This window comes from Castor canadensis, chromosome 7 (genome assembly GCF_047511655.1).
Source record: "Castor canadensis chromosome 7, mCasCan1.hap1v2, whole genome shotgun sequence".
Classification (NCBI taxonomy): Eukaryota; Metazoa; Chordata; class Mammalia; order Rodentia; family Castoridae; genus Castor; species Castor canadensis.
In genome coordinates this window covers 36,193,389-36,206,408 of record NC_133392.1, presented here as the reverse complement: position 1 = coordinate 36,206,408, position 13,020 = coordinate 36,193,389, and the positions used below count along the sequence as shown (strand labels likewise).

Here is a 13,020-nt window from a genome sequence, read left to right as displayed (position 1 = left end):
CTGTAGGATATAGGAGAGCAAAATGTTTACAATGTGCTAGATAATTTACCTTTACTTAGGAGATCTTGTGGAGAGGCCTGGTATTTTGCAGACCCCCAAAATTTATGATTATCTGCACACTGATTGAGGTAAGGCTCCATAGTTTGAAAAGGATCTTTTAAAAAATTGTTTATTCATTTATTCATATGTGCATACATTGTTTGGGCCATCTCTCCCTCTTACCCCCCTGCCCCCCACCTCCTCCCTCTCCCCTCACCCTCTTTGCTTCCAGGCAGAACCTGTTCTGCCCTCTTCTCCAATTTTGTTGAAGAGAAGACATAAGAGATAATGAGAAAGACACAGCACTTTTGCTAGTTTGAGATAAAGATAGCTATACAGAGAGATTCCTAGCATTGCTTCCATGCACGTGTGTATTGCAACCCAAATTGATTTATCTTTACCAAATGTCTTCACTACTTCCTGATCACCTTCCCATAGTGGCCTCTTTCAGTTTTAGATTACCTTATTTGCTCTTCTACAGTGGGCATATCAAACACTTTCAAGTTTTGGGTTTCCTACCTTTCCTTATTCCTCCTGTGCATATTCTTCCTTTAGCGTGTGACTCATATCCAATAATAATAATACTGCATTTGTTTTAGGTCTAAAATCCACATATGAGGAAGAACTGGCTAACTTTGCTTAAGATGATGTTCTTCAGTTCCATCATTTACTTGCTAATGACAAAATTTCATTCTTCTTTGTGGCTGAGTAAAATTCCATTGTGTATAAATAGCATGTTTTCTTAATCCATTTGTCAGTGATGGGGTGTCTTGGCTGTTTCCATAACTTGGATATTGTGAATAGGGCTGCAATAAACATGGGTGTGCAGGTGCTTTTGGAATAACCTGAGTTGCATTCCTTTGGGTATATCCCCAGGAGTGGTATTGCTGGATCATATGGCAGATCCATGTGTACTTTTTTAAAGAAGCCTCCATATTGTTTTCCAAAGTGGCTGTAGTAGCTTACATTCCCACCAGCATTGTATGAGGGTTCCTTTTTCCCTGCATCCTTGCCAACATTTGTTGTTGGTGGTGTTTTTGATGATAGCTATTCTAACAGGGGTGATGTGGAATGTTGGTGTGGTTTTGATTTGCATTTCCCTTATGGCCAAGGATGGTGAGAATTTTTTCATGTGTTTTTTGGATATTTGGATTTCTTCCTTTGAAAAGTTCTGTTTAGTTCAGTTGCTGACTTCTTTATTGGTTCATTGATTTTGGGGGAGTTTTGTATTTTGAGCTCCCTGTATATTCTGGTTATCAGTCCTTTGTCTGATGTATAGCTGGCAAATATTTTCTCCCACTCTGTGGGTGGTATCTTCAGTTTTAGACCATTTCTTTTGTTGTGCAGAGCTTTTTAATTTCATATAGTTCCATTGTCCATCCTTTCTCTTACTTGCTGTGCTGCCGGTGTTCTTGAGGAAGTTCTTGCCTATACCTATTGCTTCAGAGTATTCCCTGCTCTATCTTGTACTAACTTCAGAGTTTTGGGTTTGATATTAAGGTCCTTAATCCACTTTGAGTTGATACTAGTGCAGGGTGATAGACATGGATCTAGTTTCAGTTTTCTGCAGGCAGATAACCATGAAAAGGATCTTAAACAAATTTAGAATCTGACATTCTTCTTTGAGCTATAGAGAACAAAGTTTTATTAGTCTCCAGCATTAATGTTACCCCTTGGGGAAAAAAAACCAAGATTGATTTAAAACCTCTTGTTAAATTGCCAACAAATGTTAGTTGTATAAGAAAAATATTCAAAATACCTACACATAAGAACCCATTCTTTTTAACCCCTTGGCTTTACTTTGGAAGGGCTGGCAGGAGTGACTTTTGTGTTGTTGTGTTAGGTACAGTGTCTCATACAGTTTAGGTTGGCCAGGAACTCACTATGTAGCCCAAGCTGGCCTTAATTCATGGTCCTCCTGTTTTAGTATCCCTATCAGTGGGATTAGAAGCATGCACCACCATTACCAGCATGTCTTTATTTTTATTCTTATAATTTTCCCCTTGTTACTCAACAGTTTCCATTAACCAATCACTCTGGTCTGGCTTTAATTGTCCCTTATTGCTGGGGTCCCCCAGATAGTCTGATGTGATATGTTATCCCATATTTAGAGACAAGTGTCAGATAGGTTGAGAGTGCCAATGAAAGCCCTTTTCCTGGCCAATTTAAGAAAACTAAAAGGTTTAGAAGAAGTGGCTCTTAGGCATGGTTTATAGAGTGCCCATTTTAAGTAAGCTTAATTTCTTGCTCTGTAAGTAATGGGGCATTTTTTTAAAAACATACTTTTTATGTTGTATTTCTATAAAATATCAACAGAGAGCAGTTAAAAGTTTTACAAGGAAAATACAAAACAAAACCAATGATAGCAAATATTTAAATAGACAAATGTTTGAGAAATAGATACTTGCTAGAGATGTTTTCTAGGTGCTTCATTGTAAATGCCTTAGAGAAGGATCCAAACTTTAGATGATGAAACACTTAGAACAGTTATTGTTAGAATGTTTGAAAATGTTTAACGATTGACAAAACAACTTTTATTGTATACATGAAATTATGATGGATAACATGAATTAGTACCATTGTTTTTAATATTAAGTATAAATTTAAAACTCGCAGTTTTAGTATAAAAATAACATAATATACATCTTATTATAGGATAAATCCCCTTCTTAATTTTGCCTTTAGAGTAAATGAATTTTAAATAAATTACAGTACTTTTTATTAGAGAGGTACTGTATGAGTGACCAGTGTCCAATCCTTAATTAAATGGTACTGCTTTGAATTTTAGAAAATATATACTTGGAGAATATAAGTAACATTTAACATTTAAAGAGAGAAACAATTAGCATCATAGCTACACAGATGTCATATATATATATAATATATATAAATATATATATATTTAGATTTTACCTTTTGAGTAGAATTTAGAATCTTTGGCCAAGTAGGATAATAGGTGTTCAACACTAACAAAAATCAAAGCTTTTAGGCCTCATACAAGCTTAGGGAGACAGTGTCAGTGCCTCCAAATAGAATTTTTGTTTTGAAAAAGTGCTGGTCACTCTATTAAACTTAACTTTAACCCTGTAGACTTTTGTATAGCATTTAAATGAAGTTTAGAATATACCTCACACATTTATGTATTGAAATATAGTAAATGTATTGAAATTACTGAAGACAGATACTTAAATAATCTGATTTAGTTAGAACTCAGTTTCCTAAAGAGTCAAAAGCCTGTTGAGTTCTACAAGCAATTAATTATTTTGATAAAACATAAAATCTCTCCTATAAGCAAGTTCTTTAGCAAATATTACTAAGAGCAGAATATTTTAAAGGTAAAGTTAGATGCTAACTTTACATTAGTTTACTAAATTTTGGTTTTAGGAAATAATTTAGATAATTTAACTATAGCTGTATTAATTACATCATATATTTTTGCTACCTTTTGAACACTGAAGTTTTGTTTCTTTTTATTTTGGAACAAGCCTTCAGGACAAACCTTAGCCTCTAAAATTCTTTTAAAAGTAATATCCTTTTATTTTTAACCTTTTTTTTTCAAAAATATATCTGATATCTTTTTGTATTTTTTTCTTACTTGTCAAGATCTTATATAAAATTGTTTCTTTCCAATAGAACAATGTACTTTTAATCCTACTTCTATAAATGACAATTTATAAAAACATGTTTGCTAGTTGACTGAAATATTTTTAGAGTAGGATCTGAATTATAATTTAAAAAGAATGAAACATATTAAGATATCTCTTCCACATATATTTAAGCAGTTTCATATACCTTTATTTAAAGATAATTTTTACTTTAATCTTAAAGACTTAAGAGTTACTGTAAAAGGTGCTCAAATTGCTTTTGCAGAAAAGCATTGACTCCTTCGGGCCCATGAACTAACCAACAGCAGGAGAAAAGCATGGCATTCCTGCCTCCATTTCTTCCACGTCCCTAAACCTATAGATCATGTCTGTACCCAGGAAGATGGCTGAAAATGAGTTGAGTGCTTACTCTCCCTCTTTCCACAGCATATCCTGAGCCTTGTAATAAATCTTCCCTGTCTTCACCATGCCTCTTCATTTGACATTTTATGGCAGGTGACTGGATCTGGCATATGGAATCTCAGGAGTTTGGGCCTTGGATCCAAACCTGTGGTTTCAGCAACACCCTCTTGAATGCCTGTTTTTGATAACCTTGAATTTCACATTAATCTTATAACAGCAGTTTAAGAACCATTTTGAAGATGTTTACATACACTTACACATATACACATACATGCACAAAAGTTTTAAGTTAGGCATGCCAAAAAAATGTCAATTTAAGCATACATAAGATGAGCTGGAATTCCAGGAGCAAATTAAAGTTTGCTCAATGCTGTTTTAGAGACATAAACAAAATGGCACATAAAAATAAACAATTAGACTGCATTCTCAGAAAAACCTTTAAACTACAGATGTATGTTAGAATTTTCCTCAGGGCATCCACAAGATAAACTCAGAACCTTTTATTTTTATGCAAATCACAACAGAACTCCTTAAATCTCCAGTTTTAGTATGTCTGAAAATGGTTTTTTTTTTCTCTCTCTTTTTAATTCCCAATCTCTCTACTTATGAGAGGGACATTTATAAGTCCAATTTCTCTTGGCCCTATGGGAACTTTCCAGAGAGGAAGCATTGTTTAGAAGAAATGGGGGAAGTTTCAGTAATCTTTTTTGTACTGTTCTAATTCCCTTCTTAAAGTTGGTAAGAGGCTGTTGACTCAGTTTCTCTACAATCATTAGTCCCTGTTTTTTTAGTTTTTTATTCTGGCTCCTTCTAATCCTTAGTCTGCAAAACACAGGGAGGGGGCAATCTTGTTGAGAGTTCCCAGGTTTTTTTTCTGGATGCCCTCCTCTTTTTCTTTAAGAGGAAACATATGGGTCTGCGCCTTTGACTAGCAAAGGGCATAATCTTTTTGCTCCTATGTTGACAAGGTCTTTTCATTTACATAAATAACTAGAGCTTGGCATACCCAGCCTTTGTCTGAACCAAACTTGGTCCAAAAGATAAAAAGTTTTTGAGTTGGATCTTTAGGCCATATAAAGCAACAGTATTTGATCATCTTTTTCCCCCTTTGTTTGGTGCTGTCTCCCCAGAACCTCAACATTCTCCCCAGTGGACTATCTGGGGTAATGTCCAAAGGACCCTCCTTGGCTTTACTTTTCTTCATTTCCCTAGGCCTAGATTCCTGTTTCCTATTTTCTGCAGGTCCCCATGACTATCCTGTGTGCTCAACACCCCCCATACTAGAGGTTTCTTGCACAACCTGAGATTTGCTTTCTCTGTCTCTGGCCATTTTCCACATGAAAGAAGGAAACCACACAATTGGGACTTCATGCTTGCTTCGTATCTAAAACACAACTCAGTCACACACACTTGATTTCTGAAAATACCCAACCACCAAGGTAGTACTTATAGTCCAATATTCCTACCTTGGCTCATGCATGAGAGTTCCTGGGTATGTGGTGACTTTTTTCCTGTGTCACTCTCACTGCCTTCCGGTAAACAGTCTTAGGTTTATCTATGGCTTCTGCAGAGAGATGGGACACCCAGGACAAGCAGGCCACTAAAATCAGGTGGGACTTGTCTCCCCCCTCACCTAGGGCCTGCTCCACATGGGCACAGAGATCTGGATGATCTGCCAAGAAGTGAGAAATGTGCTCACCTGTCCAAACTCAAAGAGTAGGATCAAACACATGGAGTACAGTGGAAATGAGACTTTAATGGCGATCTTGCAAGGTTGGATGCTGACAAACAGAGACTTTGGAAGATGTTCCAATAAGCATTATATTACTTAGTGCACAAGTTCCTCATTGACTGAGTACTGTGGGGTGTGCATTCTTTTGGATGTTGCCTAATTCCTAGTGGGTTATGCCTTTTGGGATTGTTCAAATTTTAGAAGTAGGCTTAAGTTACTACCTCCCTTTGTCTATTCATGGCAGACAGGCTTCTCTGTGATACATGCTGTCAGGTAACCTGTTCCCCCACTCTGTCATGATTTGCCCCACCCAATTTAAGTTTTTGAATCAGTTGTCCTTCCCCCAACATTTTCAAGCTGATAGGCAAGTAAGCAGCTAGGGTTAAATGCCTTGAAAATGGACCACCACTGACTTTATTTTGAACAGTCATATGCTCAATTGGTATTTTTTGCTTAAAATTGATCCTGGAAAATATTGTTACTCCATTAGGCTACTATTTCTGTGGAAAATAATCGTTCACATTCAACACAATTGTGTTTTCAGATGTAAAGTGATTCTTTTATAGACAGTGCAAAAGGTTTTAACAAAAAATCTTCCCACAAATGTATTTTAAACTACTATCTTAATTATTTGTAGTTCAATTGATTAGGGTATTGGATGACTTAGTTCAATTTTATTGCTATTTCTTTCTATATGCCTTATTCTTTTTTTGTTATACAATACTTATATCATTATCTTTTCTAGTAAAGATTTTTAGTTCCTTCTGAATTTTTTTTTCTGTGTGTTTAAAAATTATTATCTTATACTTATAGTGGTAGTTTCTGACAGCATTGTAAATTTATAACAATCTACTTTGTATTGACATTATTTCAATTTCAGATTGAATGCATGACTTTGCTCCTCTCCAACTCTACAGGTCTTTGTGCTATTGCTGTCACAATTTACTTTTTTATACATTGTGTGCTTAGTAACATATACTTGCTGTTGCTTTTGCTTGATGAATTCTCTTTAATATCACATATTGACAAAAACAGGTAACATAGAATCATTAGCTTCTACATTGTGCATATCTTATTGTCAATAATGATCTTTATTTCTTAATATAGCTTTGATTTATAGTTTAGTCTTCTTTATTTCAAGCTTATAACTATGTGATTTTAGCATTTATTAGTGCAGAATGCCCTTGGGTTATTTTTTCATAAATCTTGGAATTACTAAATTCATCCTCCTTTAGGAAAAATTATTTTGGTAGGTATAGAATTCTTAGTGGAAAGTTTTACTTGTCAGAATTTTAAATATATCACAACACTGATTCTGCACTCCACAGTTTCAGAAGAGCAACCAGCTATTGCTGTTATTGAGGAGCTTTTGTGTGATGACTCTCCTCAATGTTGTTATTTCCAATAATCCTTCATGTCTTTGCTATTTAAGGTTGATTAAAATATTTATTGGTATGAGTATTTTTGTTTTTATCTATTTTGAGCTTCCTGCATAGGTAGATTCATGACTTTCTCCAAATTTGAAAGTTTTCTGGTATTATTTCCTCAAACATTTACAGTTTCTCCCTCTTCTCTCCCTCTTCTCTTTCTGTGACTCTTACAATGTTTAACTTTCTGCAGTTGGTGGAATTCTATAGGTCTCTTAGGTAGCAATTCATTTCTCTTTTCCATTTTCTTTTTAAAAAAAATTATTTATTTATTTTTATTTTATTTTATTTTTTCCATTTTCTTTCTGCTACCCAGACTGCATACTTTCTGCTATCCTGTGTTCATGTTTGCTCAGGACTGTTATTAGACCTCTCTGATGAATTATTTCATCTGCTGTATTTTTTATTTTATTTTATTTTTTCCTTTTGAATTTTTAGCTCCAGAAGTTCTATTTGTTTACTTTTCCTAACTTCTTTCTCTTCATTGATTATCTGACCTTTACATTACATGTTGACTTTCATTATTATTTTTTGTACTGGGGTTTGAACTAGGAGCCTTGGACTTGGTAAGTAGAAACTCTATCTAGCAACACTTTTTTTTCTTTAATTATTTTCAGATAGGATTTCACACTTTTTGCCCAGGTCTGGACTCATATGATGATCTTCCTACCTATTGCCTCCAGCGTAGCTGGGATTATAGGCATGCACCACAACGCCCAGCATATTAATTGAAATTTTTCTTCTTTAAATCCCTCATTTGATGTCAAGATGGAAGTTCGTTGAGCCCATGGGGGTTAAAACAATGGCCATCATCTGTACTAACCCATCAGTAATCAAAAGACACAACTCCAGTTTTTGAAGGAAAAGGTCCTTATTGCCCAGTCTGATACCTATGAGCTATCCACCAACACAGTACACTATTCACAAAACTGCATTTCCCAGAATTAGAGTATGAAGAAATAAATTTACTGAAACTTTCTTCATCCAACACTTCATAGGATGCTGCAAGTGTACACCTAAGAGTTCCAAAATAGTTTGTGCAGACTGATTATGCAAGATTAATGACTATTTTTTTGTAGAAAGAATAATTTCTGAATGCCCTTATCTAGTATCTTTGTGACATTGTTTTTATAATGCTATTATGACAATATTGGTATTTCATTTTTTATGACATGGAATGTGTGCCCATTTATCTAGGATATTTTTTATTTTTTAACTTTGTTTTACATAAATAAGCTTAATTATGATAGCCTGTCTGTAATCACTAAATATGCAACTTCATTTGAGTATATGGAAAAATTAATAATGGTTTATGAGTACACTCCTTGGGAGTAATAAATGTGACTAAAAACTTAAGAGTAACTTTAACTTGATGAATTTAGAAAAGTACATGTAGTTGATATTTCCAAAGGAGAGGACTATCTTTGTCTAGTAAGTATACATGTTGCAGGGTTTTATTTTAATGGAATAGATCATATAATAGTAGACATACCACAGGTCACCTGGATATCATAAAATCACTTTAACTGGACCCTGGTGTGGTGGTGCATGTGTTTATTTCCAGCTACTAGAGAGGTGGAGAGAGGAGGATCATGGTTTGAGGCCAGCCTAGTCAAAAAGTTAGCAAGAATGAATCTCAAAAATAAGTGGGGCTTGTCGGTTGGCCCATGCCTGTAATCAAAACTACTTGGGAGCCAGAGGTAAGAGGATCACACTCTGATGCCAGTCTGGACAAAGTTAGTACCGGATATTATCATAAAAACAAACTAAAAACAACAGGACTATGGATGTGGCTCAAGTGATACATTCCTTACCTAGCAAGCATGAGACTTTGAGTTCATTCCTCATTGCTGCACAAAAAAGAAGAAGAAAAAGAAAAAAAAAAAGCAGAAAAATCTGTTAAATAAATGGTTCAGGGACTAGTAAGAAAACAATATTTTTCTGTGTTATGGAGTCCCTGTGCTCAATAGATAGCTGCAATCTTGTCAGTTCTGTTTTACATCATCTTCTCAGTCTTAAACCTTAGCCTTGACATATGTATTGCTCTTGCTGTCTTCATTATCCCATATGGGAAACCGATGCATCAGCTCTATGTTTTAAATTAGTTTCTCTTCAGTTTGCACATTTATATCCTCTGTGATACCATATTGCCTATTACCATTATTCCTGTGGCTTCCCATTTGGATTAGAGTAGCAGTACTACCATGACTTGGAGAATCCATCTATTTACCTATAATTCCTTCTAGTATTTTGGAGATATTAGCTTTAATAATTAGTCTGTAGGGAATGTTGATTATAATAAATTTTTGATAGAAGAAGAGAGTTGCAATCATGTCTCAGACTTACAACATCTACCATGGTATGGCCCCCATTTTTCTGTTTTTCATAAATATTGTGTTTATTTACAAATGAGAGAAAATATAGTTACTATTTGCTTAAACAAATATTAGGTTTATTTTCCTGAAAAAACAGAGTGTCATGGTTATCCAGTATAGGGATGATGAAGTAACCTTGACACCATGAGTATCCAGTGCAGATTGCTCTTCATATTTGAAATTGAGACTTTCATTTTTTATGATTATTCCCTAATGTCCCAAGATGTTACCTACCCTAACTGCTCCCTCATAGCTCTACATTAGGTAAGAAGGAGAAAATACAGCAAGGGACAACAGTAAGCTTTTGATTTTATATTTTAAGGAAAGAAACATGCTGCATGATATGCCTACTAGCAAAGAGCCTCACGAATGGAAAGTTTAGGTAGGCAAGAAGTTAGGGTCTTGGAAATGAAGTTTGGGTCAACAGATTTACAATGTTTTCTATACTATAAAGTACTAATACTGTGGTCTGCTGGTTTTCTGTTGGCGAACTTTATAACATTGTAATTTTGAATTTACTATAATATAAATGTTGCAAATCATTTACACATAATAAAATCAAATAAAATGATTCCTAGGAAAAGCACAACCCACAGTCCAAGTATAACTATGAAAGTTTGGTTGCCACTATATATGATTTGTTTACTGCTGGGACTCACACAACAAGCACAACACTGAGATATGCTCTACTGCTCCTGATGAAGTATCCACATGTCACAGGTAAGAGTGCACAAGATGATAATATAAATTTTAGGAAGATGTTGGGAGACATCATTAATATCTTTCATATTGTTTACCTTGGAGGAGCTTCATTATTTAACCATCTGAGCCACTGTCTGAAACACAATGATAAATGAGAGAAACAAAGAGAACATGGCAGTAGGAAAAGCAATAAAACTCAGGATTGGTATCTGGGTTTCATGGGAGGTAATTTGTGGCAGGCACAGTCAGCATAAATTAACGTGGGATTGCATTTTAGTTGATACTTTTCACAGAATATAAATCTGGTCTACCTTTCCTCAGTCTAATAATTCTAAATCTGGGATAGGTAAAAGAAAACTATCTTTAATGAGGCATAACTGAAAGTCTTAGAATTTGGCAAGGCTATATGATAGAATATCCATTCTGAGAAGTGTTCTAAAAACTTGAGCTCATCATAAAGGTATTTCCACTTAAGCAGAAGGTGCACCTAAAGGAATTTGATTATGCTATAAGTCTATTTTCATAAAACTTCTGTTTGACAATATAAAAGTGTTTTTACAGGGTACAAGTCAATGATTTTTCTTTTTGGTGGCACTGGGGTTTGAACTCAAGGAACCACACTTGCTAGGCAGGTGCTTTTACCACTTGAGCCACTCCATCAGCCCATAAATTCTAATTTTTTTTACATTTCTTTTTAATGATTTTATTAGCATATAATAGTTGTACAAGGGATACACTGTGATGTTTACATATGTGCTTACAATATATCTTAGTTAGATTTAACCCTTTCATCATTCTCTCACTTCCCTCCCACTCTTAGAACAATTTCAATCTTGTATTTTCTTATATGGATATAAAAAACAAAAGATTTTAATTTTTATGAACAAAGTTACTTTAGAAATTTACTTTCAAAGAGTTCCTATTATGCAGCTTACATGAAAGATATTTTCTTTTCTGTGTCCAGTATCCACTGAAAAAATAACATAATTATGAACAAGAATTAATTCTTTTAAGTTAGGAGGAGAGAAAAGTAAGCATCCAAGTCTTCAACAAATTTCTGATTATACTTCAGCAGATTGAAGGATAATAATTAAATAAGTAGGGAGTATGATATGCAGCACAATTGACAGAGAATATAGATTTATGAGGGAAGGAAAGTAACTGTATCCCTATAATCCCCATAAGCATACCTGTTTGGAAATAACAGGTATCAAAGAATGTAGAAAATGAGGTTGACAAAAGAGGTTATCTTTTTCAGTGTTCCTGCTTCATCTATATTCACTAGATGCTTAATTTTCCCTCTGAGGAAAAGAAGCTCACTCTGGAGAGAAACTGAGCCTGAGAAGTCTTGTATTCAAGAGCCTTGGGCAGTGCCAGAGAAAGAGTGAAATGTTTGGTAATATTCTTGCCCCTACATTCAGGAATTATGAAATATTTTCTTCATCTAGATTTCTGGAATTAACAGCCAGATCCATCCTTCAGAGAGTGAAGGACTATGGAGTAGAAACTTTATACTTTGTCACTTTAACAGAAATTTCTATCCAAATGTCCTATAGGGTGAATGAAATAAAGACCCAAGACAATGGAATTTTATGCCACCAGGATTGAAGAGAAAACAATAAAATTTTCAGAGAAATATATTGTCATATAAGAGTTATGAGTAATAACAGCTCCAGAGTCTAGTTTTTTATGCAAAAGGGCTTTGTAGTGCCACACACCTGCCTAAAATTTTAGGCAACCCCCCTCTTTCTCAGAAAATACTGTAAAATTTGCTTGTACAAATGTCTGAAACCAAGTCAGAGACTCCAGAACTTGGAATGAGTTATAAGGAAAGATTAGTGTCAGGGAGACTTCTGGGCACCAGGCCAGAAAACACTCACTTCAAAATGAAACAGGTAGATGATGCATGTTTGAGGGAGAGCAAGGAACAAAAGAGAAATGATCAGTAGTCTGAGGTTTTCCAATAGCTGGGCATTCATTCCTCTGAGTTTGAAACAAATGTGTGAGATTTTGAAAGTGATTTTGACTTAAGACATGAAAAATTATGAATTGATATAGAGTCTCAGGGTTAAATTACTCTGTGGAATTTGAAACATTTTTTTCAATAGCTGGAAGTAATGGCACCTCAAGAAATGGAAAATTATGAACTGATACAGAGAAACAAGCTTAAATCCAAGATAGGACCTAGAGTGAAACATAACCATAGTTTTCATAACAGGGAACAATATTTATGTAGTAAGAATTATGTAAACAATAAATATTGACAGAACCCAGAAACTGAATCATTCAATTCAATCTACTGATATTAGTTAACATGTATGCTAATTTATAAGTATGTGCCCACATAACAGCATGCCTATATTTTAGGCAAGTGGTGTGCACCTATGTCATGCCAAATGACTGTACATGTCTAAGTGTTCCTTTGGGCATAAAATTTATATTTATAATTCCTTAGAGACACCTTCATCATGCTCCATGTAGCACTGGATTGCTGTGACAAACTTGCCACTTTTCTCCTATTCTATCATTTTGTGCTTGTGTTTTACCAGTTAAAGTCAAAGAGGAGATTGATTGTGTGGTTGGCAGACATCGGATCCCTTGCATGCAAGACAGAAGAAACATGCCCTACACAGATGCTGTGTTGCATGAGATCCAGAGACACATTGATCTGTGTCCCACTGGCTTGCCCCGTGCAGTAACCTCTGACATTAAATTCAGAAACTATCTCATTCCCAAGG

The 13,020-nt window shown here is 34.9% G+C and overlaps 1 protein-coding gene across 3 annotated transcripts in view; it reads left to right on the top strand.

Moving 5' to 3' along the window:
• Positions 1-13,020, top strand: part of LOC109686868 (cytochrome P450 2C26-like) — a 62,440-nt gene that overhangs the window by 24,794 nt on the left and 24,626 nt on the right. For all 3 annotated transcript variants that reach the window (XM_074078722.1, XM_074078721.1, XM_074078723.1), the window contains 2 exons: positions 10,159-10,300; positions 12,832-13,019. In XM_074078722.1, coding sequence (XP_073934823.1) covers positions 10,159-10,300; positions 12,832-13,019 — 330 coding nt within the window. The remainder of the gene's footprint in view (positions 1-10,158; positions 10,301-12,831; position 13,020) is intronic.